General features: G+C 40.5%; 1 protein-coding gene across 5 annotated transcripts in view; it reads right to left on the reverse strand.

Annotated features, from left to right (window-relative positions):
• Positions 1-2,802: 2,802 nt before the first annotated feature.
• The window catches only part of TXNDC8 (thioredoxin domain containing 8), a 33,493-nt gene continuing 21,959 nt past the window's right edge, over positions 2,803-14,336 (reverse strand). For 2 of the 5 annotated variants that reach the window (XM_010335969.2, XM_003925240.3), the window contains 2 exons: positions 4,128-4,193; positions 2,803-3,036 (listed from right to left, as the gene is read on the reverse strand). In XM_010335969.2, coding sequence (XP_010334271.1) covers positions 3,010-3,036; positions 4,128-4,193 — 93 coding nt within the window. In that variant the 3' untranslated portion in view covers positions 2,803-3,009. The remainder of the gene's footprint in view (positions 3,037-4,127; positions 4,194-14,336) is intronic. The other 3 variants (XM_074392326.1, XM_074392333.1, XM_039475120.2) reach the window with 3 other exon arrangements.

Raw genomic sequence — 14,336 nt, forward strand, 5'->3', positions numbered from 1 at the left:
GCAACAGAGCGACACCATGGGGTGGCGGGGGGGAGGGGGACGGGGGGAGGATCTAGATACAGTATGGTGCAAATAATTGGGTAGATTTCAGTTATGATTTATAAACTTGGGCACTAGCTTTGAAAGTTCAAATTGACATATGTTACTCTAAACCTCTCTAAATGAGGTCTTATTATTATGAGGTCACCAGACAAGATGATCTGAAGTTTTGTGACACTTAATTTTGTTAAGCAGTGAGTGTGACTGGTAGAATTTAAGATTAAGCATGGCACTATTATATGCCATGCTTATATTATAGGCTTGACTACACTACTTTTCTTGAACCCTTAGTCTTAACTTTGGCATCACAGAGCTGGGGTCCAATGCAGATTTTTTTCCTGTAAAATTTGGGCAAGTCATTTAATTTCTTTGTGTCTGTTTTCTTCTGTGTAAGAAAATAGGGATAAAAGTAGTATCTCATTGGAGGTAGTGGGGTGCTACAGCTAAATCTTACCAGCTCATGAAGGCCTATTGTGTACATCTCTTCCCAGCTCCATGCTCAGTGATGCCATTGGGTAGCCTGAAATCTATGAAGTATTTACACCACAGAAATTGGCAACCACGTCAGACCAGGCAGTTTTTCTCTCCCAGAGAACCAGTTGTTAAACATTTCTCAACACAATTCAACTTACAGGATTGCTGCAAAAGTTAAATGAGGTGATGAATGCAGAGGGTTTAAGATATTTCATAGCACATGCACTAAACATATATGTGCATTTGCACAAATTTTTATGAGACAACTTTTGCTTTACATTGTTACTTTATTTTAAAAGTTTACTTTTTGCAGGGAACACAACATTTTAAGTCTTTTCAACTTCTTGCTTTTCTGGGATTTCCACCATCTCCACTCCCACCCTTGTAATAGGAGCAAAATTGCTTTTATTATTGTGATCCTGCCCCCTGACTACGGTTGTTCAAGAAGGAATAGTCTGGCTGGTTCCCTGAATGGAAGAGATAATATATGCTTGGGAGTTATTGGCAGGGACTACTTTCCAGCACAAAGCCTGGAAAATAGGACATCTATCTGTAGCAACAGAAAGGATGATTCAGATGAAAAGCAGAGGACAGAAATACTTGGAAGTATCCTGAGTCTCCCATAGCTTTCTTCTCCCTGCTTCTAATCTCATGTGAAGGCTGGTTGTATCTCTGCATTTCGATTCCATGAATTGAGTTTTATTTTCATATTTGTCAGAGTAAGCGCTCAGTACATATTTATTCTCCTTTTCGCTTAAGCTAGTATGTGCTGATTTCCTCTATAGCCCAAATAATTTTATTTTTATTTTTTTGAGACTGAATCTCACTCTATTATCCAGGCTGGAGTGCAGTGGCAGATCTCAGCCCACTGCAACCTCTACCTCCCAGGTGAAAGTGATCCTCCCACCTCGGCCTCTTGAGCAGCTGGTACTATAGGCTCTACCTACCATGCCTGGCTAATTTTTGTATTTTTTTTCTTTTTTATAAAGACAGAATCTTGCTATGTTGCCCAGGCTGGTCTCAAATTCCTGGTCTCAAGCAATCCTCTCACCTCAGCCTCCCAAGCAGTTGGGACTACAGGTGCAAACCACCATGTCTGGTTAATTTTTCTATGTTTTTGTAGAGACAGCGTTTCACCATGTTGCCCAGGCTGGTCTCAAACTCCTAGGCTCAAGCAATCCACCTGCCTCAGGCTCCCAAAGTGTTGAGATTACAGGCATGAAACATTGTGCTCTGCCTACCCTAAAGAATTCTACGAAAGCATGTGGAGCCTATGCTTTGTCAAAATCTCTGTTATTAATGCCTAGGAAAGCCAGCTCCACTCTGTCTATGACTTAAGACTCCAGTCTTCATCTGCCTCAGTATAGGCACGATTAGTATAGTATAGAAAAAGCCATCTCCTGTGGGCTCTAAATGTCTCAGTTATCTCAGTTTATTTTTAATAGGCAGTAAAAGAACTTTCGTGTGTGTGTGTGTGTGTGTGTGTGTGTGTGTGTGTGTGTGTGTGTGTTTACAGGAGAATTTTAGAAAGGGAGTGAGAGAGAGAGAGAGAGAGAGAGAAAAGTGACACAGTTCAAATATAAAATGATGGCAGGGCATGGTGTCTCACGCCTATAATCCCAGCACTTTGGGAGGCTGAGGTGAGAGGATCACTTGAAGTCAGGAGTTTGAGACCAGCCTGGCCAACATGGTAAAATTATTTTTCTCCTAAAAATAGAAAAATTAACCAGATGTGGTGGTGTGCACCTGTGATCCTAGCTATGCAGGAGGTTAAGGCAGGAGAATCCTTGAACCTGGTAGGTGGAGGTTGCTGAGCTGAGATCATGCCACTGCACTCCAGGCTGGGCAACAGAGCAAGACTCTATCTCAAAAAAAAAAAAAAAAAGAAGATGCATTGAGGAAGAACTTTGAACCATAAAAAATGGCTGAATGGAGGGAGGCTTTCATGTATTCAAAGCATGCAATGGCATTACAACATTTATTTGTACCTTGATCACTGGGAAGAATTTCATCTTTGCTAATCTCTGGAAAATCTTAACAACATGGTATTTCTTAGCTGTGCAGGACATCTCTTGTGAAGGTCATAAAAACACTGCCCAAGGAGTGTGGTCAGAGAAAGTGGGAAGGCCAAGTTGGTGAATGGAAATGACACAATCTCTGATATTGCAACAGGTTTTAGCAATTGTGCAGTGAGATTGCATTTGGGCATTCAATCAGTAAAGCATTAGGAAAGAGACCAATAGAACACTATAGTATTTACTGGAAATAAAAACACAAACACATTTGCTCTTTCCTGTTAAAATGTCACAAGTATATTTTGTCTTGGAGATCAGCTTACATTAATTCTTGAATCTTGGCTTCCAATATTTTAGCATCGGCACCACAAAATTCAAAAATCTGTTTAAAAAATGCACAAAGGTGAAACATTTATTGATTTGAGATACTGCAAAAATGTTGAGGCTTTAAGGAATTTTATTCCTGATTGAAAAGTTAATCCTACCTATTTCCATCATCTGCAAGACACTTGAAATATAAATACACATTAAACACATTAAATTCATAATACCTTAATATTTGGCATCCTTTCAAAATTATGCTAAAAATACTTTGCCAGATCTCTGTAATTCTCCATATTATTTATTTAATCTAACATCTAAAACATATAATGATGCTGGAAATAAACAAACTCTATCATTGCAACTTCTCAGAGCTCTTATACATTGGTATTAAGGATTTGTTAATTCACATACACAATCTCCTGAAATCAAACGGCTTGGGATTTCTCATTCCCTGACTTCTCCCTAGTATTATAATTAATTGATTCCAAGAAGCACATGTTCTTTTATTCTTCTTCCTTTTTTTTTTTTTTTTTTTGAGACAGAGTTTTGCTCTTGTTGCCAAGGCTGGAGTGCAATGGTGCGATCTCAGATCACTGTAACCTCTGCCTGCCAGGTTCAAGTGATTCTCCTGCCTCAGCCTCCCAAGTAGCTGGGATTAAAGGCACCTGCCACCACGCGTGGCTAATTTTTTGTATTTTTAGTAGAGACGGGGTTTTTCCATGTTGGTTAGGCTGGTCTTGAACCCCTGACCTCAGGTGATCCGCCCACCTTGGCCTCCCAAAATCCTGGGATTATAGGTGTGAGCCACCGGGCCCTGCCCTGCACGTGTTCTTTTCAGATGTTCACATCTCTGAATGTGAATGCATTTCACAGTGGATGGCTATGTCATATTTCACTTGAAAACTTTTTAGTGGTATATAAATAATAATGCATCTTTCACAAGTGTGTTATGTTTGATGAAATATGGAAGTCAAAGACTTTAATGCTAAATATATTAGGTGATTGAAGACAAGGAAGAGTGTGAGGTTGGGATTGGGTGAAAACTTGAGTTTCCAGTAAGGAGGCGGCACCAGGAATGGCATTAGGACATTGGGGCAGGGTCTGTAAAAGTCTAGAAATAACTTCAGTGCCCAGTGTGCTTCAGGGAGAAACCATACCTACATCTAAGTCTTCTGCTTCTCCAGGCAGCAGCATTCTGTCTGAGTGTTTCATTATATTTATTCCTTCAAAGTAAACCCCAGATTTGCAGCTCTACCTTGATCCCATTTCACTTACCGGGTTGCTCATGACTCCACTTCTGTAACAGCAAATTATTCTTTTGATTCTTGAGAATAGGGTTACCTAAGTGTGGGTGCAGAATTTCATGATTTAGCTGAGTTGCCTGGTTTGTAACCATCTCCCTTATAACTAACTAGTTCTTTCGGCCTTGGCCAGGGGAGGAAGGTATGAGAAAGGATCTGCCAAAGTTTTTCTTTGCTAAGCCTTAGGTGGCAGCCGGATGGTGGTTCTGGGGCAGGAAGGGAGTTTCATAATCCTCTGAGAAATCTGAGGTCAGAGCTGATGTAGAAATAAGAATTCCTGGTGGGAACATAGGCAGGGCTTGGCTACCTCAATGGCCAGACTTGGCAGGATGCATGATACATTCATTTCCCCTGTTTTTGGACTTTTAAAGATGGAAGGCTGGGTGCAGTGGCTCATGAGCACCTTGGGAGGCTGAGGCGGGTGGATAACTTGAGGTCAGGAGTTTGGAAGCAGCCTGGCCAACATGGCAAAACCCCCAAAAATCTCTGCTAAAAATACAAATTAGCCAGGTGTGTTGGTGCACACCTGTAATCACAAATCCTCAGGAGGCTGAGGTATGAGAATTGTTTGAACCCAGGAGGTGGAGGTTGAAGTGAGCCATGATCACACTACTGCATTCTAGCCTGGGTGACAGAGTGAGACTCTGTCTCAAAAAAAAGTGGGGGTGGGCAGAATATGGTGCACTGATTTATATGTAGTCTTCTGTGTCTAGCATCTTTCACTCAATATGATGTTTATAAGACTTATCTGGATAGTGAAAGTACAGTTACTTTTCAGCGTTTCTTTGGTATTCAATTGCATGAATATAACACAGTTTATCCATTTTAGCTATGAAAAATAGTTCTACTATGGATGTTCTTGTCCATATCTTTGTAGGGACATCTTTGGGGGTACATAAGCACTAATTTCTGTTGTATATTTAAAAGTGGGATTGTGGGTTCTGTTTCAGTAGAAGGTACCCAACAGTTTGAGAAATTATACTGCATATGTTTTTCTTTCCTTCCTTCTTTCTTTCTCTTTTTTCTTTCCCCTCCCTCCCTTCCTTTCTCCCTCTTTCCTTCCTTCCTTCTTTCCTTCCTCTCTCCCTCTTTCTTTCTCTTTCTTTCTTTCCTTTCTTTCTTCCTTCCTTTCTTTCTTTCTTTCTTTCTTTCTTTCTTTCTTTCTTTCTTTCTTTCTTTCTTTCCTTTCTTTCTCTTTCTTTCTTTCTTTCTCTTTCTTTCTTTTCTTTTCTTTCTTTCTTTCTTTCTTTCTTTCTTTCTTTCTTTCTTTCTTTCTTTCTTTCCTTCCTTCCTTCCTTCCTTCCTTCCTTCCTTCCTTCCTTCCTTTCTTTCTCTTTCTTTCTTTCGTTCCCTTCCTTCCTTCCTTCCTTCCTTCCTTCCTTCCTTCCTTCCTTCCTTCCTTCCTTCCTTCCTTTCTTCCTTTCTTCCTTTCTTCCTTTCTTCCTTTCTTCCTTTCTTCCTTTCTTCCTTTCTTCCTTTCTTCCTTTCTTTCTTTCTTTCTTTCTTTCTTTCTTTCTTTCTTTCTTTCTTTCTTTCTTTCTTTCTCTCCTTGTCTCTCTCTGTCGCCCAGTCTGGAGTGCCAAGGTCTCAACTCACTGCAACCTCCACCTCCTGGATTCAAGTGATTCTCCCACCTTAGCCTCCCGCCATCACTCCTGGTTAATTTTTTGTATTTTAGTGGAGATGGGGTTTCACCATTTGGCCAGACTGGTCTCAAACTCCTGACCTCAAGTGATCTGCTCACCTCAGGCTCCCAAAGTGCTGGGATTATAGGCATGAACCACCACCCCTGGCCTGCATATATTTTCAATTTATACTCTACCAGCAGAGGATGAGTCTTCTAGTTCCAGCTCTGCATCCTTGACAACACTTGATATTGCCAGTCTTTTTCATGTTAACAATTCCGATGGCTTTAAGTGACAAGTTCACGACTAAATTCCATGTCTTACCTTGGTCAGCTTTCACCCGACTTTAGCAATGGCTACATAACTTGTTTCTTTCTGTCTCCAGCCTTGTGCCACTTCTGTCCTTTCTCCCTCCTGAAGCTCAAAACCACAAATCCAGGCATGCCATCCTTCTTTTTAAACATCTTCAGTTTTCCCCCACACAATCCAAGCTTCTTCCAAGGTGTCCCTAGTTTTGTCCTGTCTCCCTCCCTGCTGCTTCTTGCCATAAACCCCGAGCTTGGATCCTTTTGTTCATTTAACAAATACTTTACAAGTGCCTACTATGAGCCGCACTTACTGTAAACAAAACTGACAAAATCCTCTCATGAGCTCATCTGCTAGTGTGAGTTACTCCCTTTCTGGGCACTGAGGAAGGAGAGCTAAGCAGACCCCCGGCACAGATAGTGCTGAAGAATAACTTACTGCTCACTTATTTCCTTTTATATAATCATATCTTGGTTTGTAGTCAGAGGAGTGTCAAGAGCAGACACAGTGCGGAGCATGTACTAGGGAAAAAAACAGCCATACCAGGAGAGGAATCAAGAGCCCAGGCGGTAGTACCCCTCCCTGAAAGGGCGTGTGCTACATGGCAGGCTGGCCCAGGTGGCAGCATTCAGTGTAGTAAAGATACCCGCTGTATGGCAGGCTTGGAGCAAGAGTCACTCCTCCTGTAAGGGAGTTGTAGTATCCTGTGTCCAGTTCTTGTGGAAAGCTGGCCTCTGGTTGGCAATCCAGTGAACATCCAAGGGCTTAAAACCCCTCCCGTGTCAGCTCTCTTGCTACTGTGCTGATGACTCAGACTCCTCCCACAGAAATCCTTAGAAGTTGCCTGCCTCTGGATAAGAGATGTTGCACACTGCACCCTCCTCGCTGCGCACTGCCCACGTCCTTGCCTTGGTGACCTAATGGGGGGACCCTTGCTTATTACTCATGTGGTTGTCTTGACCCTATCACTATCCTTAAGATGACCTCATTGACAACCCTTCCCCCAACCTATACCTAATAAATACAAATGTGCCTGGACGCTTGGGGCCTCGTCTGTCTCTGCTTGCGAGTGGCGTTGGTCTCCTGAGCCCAGCTGCTTTTATCCAGTCCTTTGATGTCTTGTCTCCTTATTTCTTGTATCCAAGGCCTTGGTACAGCGATAGGGAACACCTCACAACCCTAGTCATGCTGGACTCTACATGCTAGGGATAACTTTTTACTATTGTTCTGTTATTATTCAAATAATTTCTGACATATACCCATGTTATTATTTTTTTTTTTATTTTTTTTTTTGAGACAGAGTTTTGCTCTTGTTACCCAGGCTGGAGTGCAATGGCGCGATCTCGGCTCACCGCAACCTCCGCCTCCTGGGTTCAGGCAATTCTCCTGCCTCAGCCTCCTGAGTAGCTGGGATTACAGGCACGTGCCACCATGCCCAGCTAATTTTTTGTATTTTTAGTAGAGACGGGGTTTCACCATGTTGACCAAGGATGGTCTTGATCTCTCGACCTTGTGATCCTCCCGCCTCGGCTTCCCAAAGTGCTGGGATTACAGGCTTGAGCCACCTCGCCCGGCCATCCATGTTATTTTATAACTCTGCTTCCTGTCATCTTTTCTCACTTGCTAATCTTAACCATCCTTCAGGATGGTTTAAGTAACTCATGAAGACTTCCTTGAACTTTTTCCCTGTGATCTCATAGTACTCTGGGCATCCTAGTGTTAACTAATTTTTGTCATCTATCTTTCTCATTACACCAAGGATGAAGACTGTACCTGAAACTTTTCTCCATATATATATTTAGTTATTTATTTTGCAGATGGGGTCTCACTCTGCCACCCAGGCTAGAGTTCAGTAATGCAATCACAGTTCATTGCAGCCTTGAACCCCAGGGCTGAAGTGATGCTCCCACCTCAGCCTCCTGAATAGCCAGGACTACAAGCATATACTAATACACTGGCCTTTTTTAAAAAAATTATTTTTAAATTTTTTATAAAGTTGAGGTCTTGCTGTCTTACCCAGGCTGGTCTCAAACTTCTGGCCCCAAACGATCCTCCAGCCTTGCCTTGCAAAGTGCTGGGATTACAGGCATAAATTACAGTGCCTGGCTTTATAGTTTTAGTATCTAATCTAGTACCTTACACAGAGTAGGTGTACTGTTGATAACTGTAGGTCTGTACTGAGCTAAGTTTCAGCGACTAGATATTACCTTTCTTATTCTTTGTCTTGTTTGCCAAAGAAAAATGTTACATTCGAGTCTCCCTATCCAGCATTGGGCTTTGCATATAGGAACTTAATAGATGGAGTTAATGGATAAGGAGCAACTTAGTGATAAGAGCTTATTTCACAGGTAGCTTTCTTTTGAAGAGAGATGTATGTAATTTCTGTCCAAAAGTGGTGTGAGAGGAAAACAAATCTTGGGGCCCCAAAATCACTAAGCTAAAGGGAAAAGTCAAGCTGGGAACTGCTTAGGGCAAACCTGCCTCCTACTCTTTTCAAAGTCACCTCTCAGCTCCCTGACATAAATACATATCTGATTGTTTCCTTTGGAAAGGCTAATCAGAAGCTCAAAAGAATGCAACCATTTATCTTTTATCTACCTATGACCTGGAAGACCCCCCCACCCCGCAGCTTCAAGTTGTCCCACCGTTCCGGGCTGAACCCATGTTCATGTTATATATGTTGATTGCTGTCTCCTATCTCCCTAAAATATATAAAACCAAGCTGTGTTCTAACCACCTTGGGCACATGCTATTGGAACCTCCCAAGGCTGTGTCACAGGCACACATTCTCCACCTTGACAAAATAAACTTTCTAAGTTAACTGAGACCTGTCTCAGATGTTTGGGGTTCACATTTGGCAACCACAAAGGGACTCTGAGTGGAGGTACCCCTGACCTTTGGCTAATCTCCTATTGGTGTTTGGTACCATCAAGAGCTAACTTTATGGCTCAAACCAATAGGACAATTTGCTGAGGTCTGGGCTCACCCCACTCCAGAGAATCCCTGATCTCCCCAAATTTGGTCAAGATCTATTTTTCTGCACAATTCCCTTTTTTGGAGTTTTACTTGCTTCCAACAAGGCAGGCAACATTTCCTGCTTTGAAGACGATGGAAGGCAGGTAACTCCTCTGTAATAGAGTCTGAGGTTGCTCCCAACAGGGAAGACAGTTTGATTTTTCTCCTGCTTCTTCAGCCCAAAACTCATCCCTAGGTAAGTAGCTGAAATTGGGGTTTTGTCTTGGCTACAGTTAACAACCAGCTGTTCTTAATTTCTCCTTACCATTAGAGTGCTCAGAGATCACATTGTTGGGTTTTTTTTTTGTTGTTGTTGTTTTTTCTTTTCTTTCTCCCATGAGATTTGACCAACTCTACCCGACTTGGTCAAATCTGAGTGAGAATTCCAAATTATGGGTAACAAGTCCTCCCTAATTGGGCTAAAATTCCTTGCAGCTGCAAAAGAGGAAAAATAAAGCAGAAAACTATGTGCTTGGTTTCTGTGTTTGCATCCTGTCTTTTTTTAAAAAGTTCTTTTCTTTTACAATATAACTCCGTCCTCTTTGCCACATGCAGTACCAAAAAAATCTAGCGAAGGCTTCTAATGACTTGAACCCCTTTAAAGAATTCAGAACAAAGGTGCCATTCACCCCTTTTGAGGTGTTCTGTTTTCTTTGCAAAGTTTCAAGAGTCATGGGAAGATTCTTCTTAAGTCTAAAGCTCTGTTTTCTTGTATTGCATGACCTGACTTCCTTGGCTTTGGGGTTACCAGAAATGATCTTGTACTGTGAGAGGTTTTGACCTTGGTGTGTGTAATGGCAAATGAGAACTACAAAGCTAGGAATAGCGCAGTTTACAGGAAGCGGCCTTGACTGTTATTTAATTTTTTTCTCCTAGGAAGTTGTTGTTTAAGGATCCTAATTCTAGTTCAGATAGGTATTCTAAAGGGTCTTCTCCATTGCTTTTTCTCCCAAAATTAATCTTGATTTGGCTTGTCTGTGTGCATTTGCTGTTACCTATGAAAACTTGTTATAAGAGACTGAATTTTCTTAGCTCTGAAGAGAAACCTTTGCTCTTCCTAGCTGAAAGGTGCCCCAAGCGGACCAGGGGCCTTGTGGGAGTGTCTGGGGGGTTGACCCCCCATGACATGCAGCAGTCCTCCAGAGAAATTCTCAAGAAAAATTAAGTTGATTAATTAACTTATTTTTATGGAGATGGAGTCTTGCTCTGTCATCCAGGCTGGAGTGCAGTGGCACGATCTCAGCTCACTGCAACCTCTTCCTCTCATGTTCAAACAATTCTCCTGCCTCAGCCTCCCTAGTAGCTGGAATTATAGGCATGCACCATGCCTGGCTAATTTTTTTTTAAATATTTTTAGTAGAGACAGGATTTCATCATGTTGGCCAGGCTAGTCTTGAACTCCTGACCTCAGGTGATCCCATCTCGGCCTCCCAAGGTGCTGGGATTACAGGCATGAGATACAGCTCCTGGAATAAAAGTTAATTTTTAAAAAGGCTCATCCAGGAAACACATATAAGGGCTGATTACCCAGTGTTTTGAGCCCTTTCAGAAATAATAGAACTCTGGAGAAACTGAGGCATGTAAGAGGGTAGAAACAACCCAGCGGTGACACACTGTGGAGTCCTGCTTACAAGCAGCACATACTGATTCATCACCCAAAACCCTAGGCCACAGCTCAGTTTCTTATTAAGAAAAAGAAGGGGGAAACCAATAATCTAAGAATGAGGAGAAAACAAGGAGAATGACTCCCCTTTCAAGCACTCCATAAATTTTATGGCACCTCTACTTGCCAGAGTTTATGTAAAATAAAATACGGTTTTTGTGCACATTTACATTAAGGAAAAGAGAACCCCAGGGTCCATCTGCAAACTATAGAGTTCCTGAATTATAGGATCTTTGTGTGTGTGTGTGTGTATGTATGTGTGTGTGTGTGTGTGTGCATGTGTATATCTGAAAGGCCTTTATAATTTCTATAATTTTTTGTTTAATTGGCAATTAAATCCATTTTAATTTCCCTCTAGCACACCAGATATTTTCTCTTCATACTTCGTGATGTAAATTTTGCTGATTTTCACCTGAGTTGTTTCTTTTAATGTGCAAATTTAAGGCTATTTACACATATATATGTAAGAAAGCTTAAAGATGAATAATTTTGTATGAGAAAGAATCTTGTATGGCAAATTTAATCCTAGAATTTTATATGAGAAATAATTTTATAAATAATTTAGTATAAAAGCTTAAAGATAAATAATTTTATATGAAAAGAATCTTGTATGGTAAATTTAATCCTAGAATAACATGACTGGTTGTTTAAGAAAGAGGGATGTTCAGGATAAACCAGAAAGTCCAAGCACATCAAGAGTGGTCTGTGTAAGGCACAATAAGATAATTTAAAAAATAAAAATAAAAACTCTTATATGATCAAGTTGTTTACAATAAAAGGGGAATTATAATGGTCTTTCTAGAGTTTGGATTTGATGTAAAAAACACTTATACACTAAATAATTGGTTAGAACAATGAAATTTTCTTAAGGGATTGATTTCCTCTTGATATTTAAAATGTTTTTAACTCAAAGTTCAACTTTTATTGCATCTCACCATTTTTGTTTTCTTCTCCCTTTTTAAAGGGCGTGATAGAATAAGCTCTCTTTCAACTCATTTTTAGCTCATATAAGTTTCTTTTTACCTTGAGTTCTAGTTGTTGTGGTCTGATGTCAACAATGTTTTCTTAAAGAGTTAAAGGAAATATTTTCTTCCAACATAATATTCTGTGCTGTGGAGAAGGTCCTTGGTTTTGTCCTTTAGTAACTGGCCTAACAGATTTTATGTTTCATTGAAATGATTCCTATGTCATTATTATTAAGCTTCGGTTTGCTTAGAAAAAACTGAAACAAAATTTTTTAAATTAAGATTGCTACATCCATGTATCTTTCTGTATGTGCTTTTAAAGTCCTTGTGATACTGAGTTACAGAGCTCTGACTCCTGGGTCTAAAAAGGACACCAAGTCCTGCTAAATCTTAAACATTGACATTAATTAAAGCCTCATCTTCAGGCCTGGTAGAAGATGCCAATCAAAATAAACCACTTTTCTGAGACACAGGGCAAAAATTAAAGCTATTCAACTCCTCAATGCCCAGCAACTATTATAAAAGAGGTGGGCATGTGAGATTGTAAGGGCCAATTTTGAGAGATAAAAGTTCAGCTTCCCTATAAATTAATCATTGATGTCAAAGGCACACTGTTGCCAGACCAGCATATGGCATATGGGTCCCAGTGTCAGATTAACACTATCTGTTTTTCTTCTGTTTGTTGTTGTTCTTCTCCCCTCCTCCCCCTATTTTCTTTTCATAGGATGTGAGACTTCACAAGCTGCTTAAAATGAGCTTTCCTAATAACTTGGTACCTACCTATCTAGGAATAAACCATCTTAGCCATGAGAGATCAGATGAAAGCTGAGACCAGACTCATTTCCTTCTAAAATGCTTTCTCCGAAAGATTTTTAAATAGAAAAGGGGGTAAATGTGAAAGGAAAATAAATCTTGGGATCCCAAAATCACTAAGCTAAAAGGAAAAGTCAAGCTGGGAACAAATTTTCTTAGGGCAAATCTGTCTCCCATTCTATTCAAAGTTACTCCTCTGCTCACTGAGATAAATGCATATCTGATTGCCTGCTTTGGAAAGGCTAGTCAGAAACTCAAAGAATGCAACCATTTCTCTTTTATCTACCTGTGACCTGGAAGCCGCCTCTCCACTTTGAGTTGTCCTGCCTTTCTGGACTGAACCAATGTTCATTTACATATGTTGATTGATGTCTTATGTCTCCCTAACGTGTATAAAACCAAGCTGTGCTCTGACCACCTGGGCACATGTCATCAGGACTCCTGAGGCTGTATCATGGATCAGTGTCTTCAACCTTAGCAAAATAAACTTTCTAAATTGAGACCTGTCTCAGATATTTAGGGTTCACAGTGTTTTCTCATTTTATTCTGATGCTGGGTTATGTCTCTCGAAGGCATGTTCCACTCTGAAGTATTAAGGGAGCAAGTTTTTTTCTTTCTCTTCAATGCCTTCATTTCTCATGTACTGCTACAACCCTAGTAATAACTGCTAATGAAAATTATAACCTCTGGTTTGCTGAGATCAAGAGAATGAGACAGAATCTTGCTCTGTCACTCAGCCTGGAGTGCAGTGGTAAAATCTTGGCTCACTGCAACCTCTGCCTCCTGGGTCCAAGTGATTCTTCTTCCTTGGACTCCCGAGTAGGTGGGATTATAGATATGTGCCATCATGCAGGCTAATTTTTTTGTATTTTTAGAAGAGATGGGGTTTCATAATGTTGGCTAGGCTGGTCTCGAACTCCTAACCTCAAGTGATCTGCCTGTGTTGGCCTTCCAAAGTGCTGAGATTACAGGTGTGAGCCACTGTGCCTGGCCAGTACAGTATAATTTTTGTAATTTATAATGATATTATATTCTCTTTTTTAAAAGGTGTCTTTGCTAAAGCATTAAATGGCATGAATAAGATGAAAAGAATATGTCTAATAGAAATGTTTAAAATTCCTTTACCTTCTATGGAGAAGTGGGCAGCATTAATTACTGTTTGATCCTATCTGGGCTCCTTTTTCTGACTCCTCCACACCCATCTCTTCCCCAGAGCGATCTGCATCTTGTTGCAGGTATTTGAACACTTCCCCTTTGACTTTCACAAGACTCAAGGCAGGTTTTGCAATTTCAAGGGCTCAGTTAAAGTTTTCAAAGCAGCTAAATCAAAAGCAAGCAGCTTGAATTTATACGCACTCGAATTCAAGAACAAAAGCCTATAAAAACAGTGTTGATTTCTTTTCTTATCTATACTGGCCTTCTTCTCAACTTGTTCTAATAGTGTGGTATTGGCAAAATACAAATTTACTTTCATTTTCTTGTAGCTGATTTAGAAACTCTGCTTACAGATCTGATTCTTTGAGCATTGGTGGCATAAATAATGCAGGAGTACTTTTGTTTTAGGGTTTGACAAGCTTTTTTCTGTAAATGTCAGATAATACCAATTTTAGGCTTTGCAGACCACATGGTCTCTGTTGCAATGACTCAAATTTGCTGTTGTAATGCTACAGCAGCGAGTGACAATTCATAAACAAATGGGCATGGCTGTGTTGCAGTGAAAGTGTATTTACAAAAACACGTGGAGGGCAAGATTTGGCCCTTGGACTGTTCACCAAATTTTATTCTGTGACATCGAC

This window comes from Saimiri boliviensis, chromosome 2, assembly GCF_048565385.1.
Source record: "Saimiri boliviensis isolate mSaiBol1 chromosome 2, mSaiBol1.pri, whole genome shotgun sequence".
Lineage (NCBI taxonomy): Eukaryota > Metazoa > Chordata > Mammalia > Primates > Cebidae > Saimiri > Saimiri boliviensis.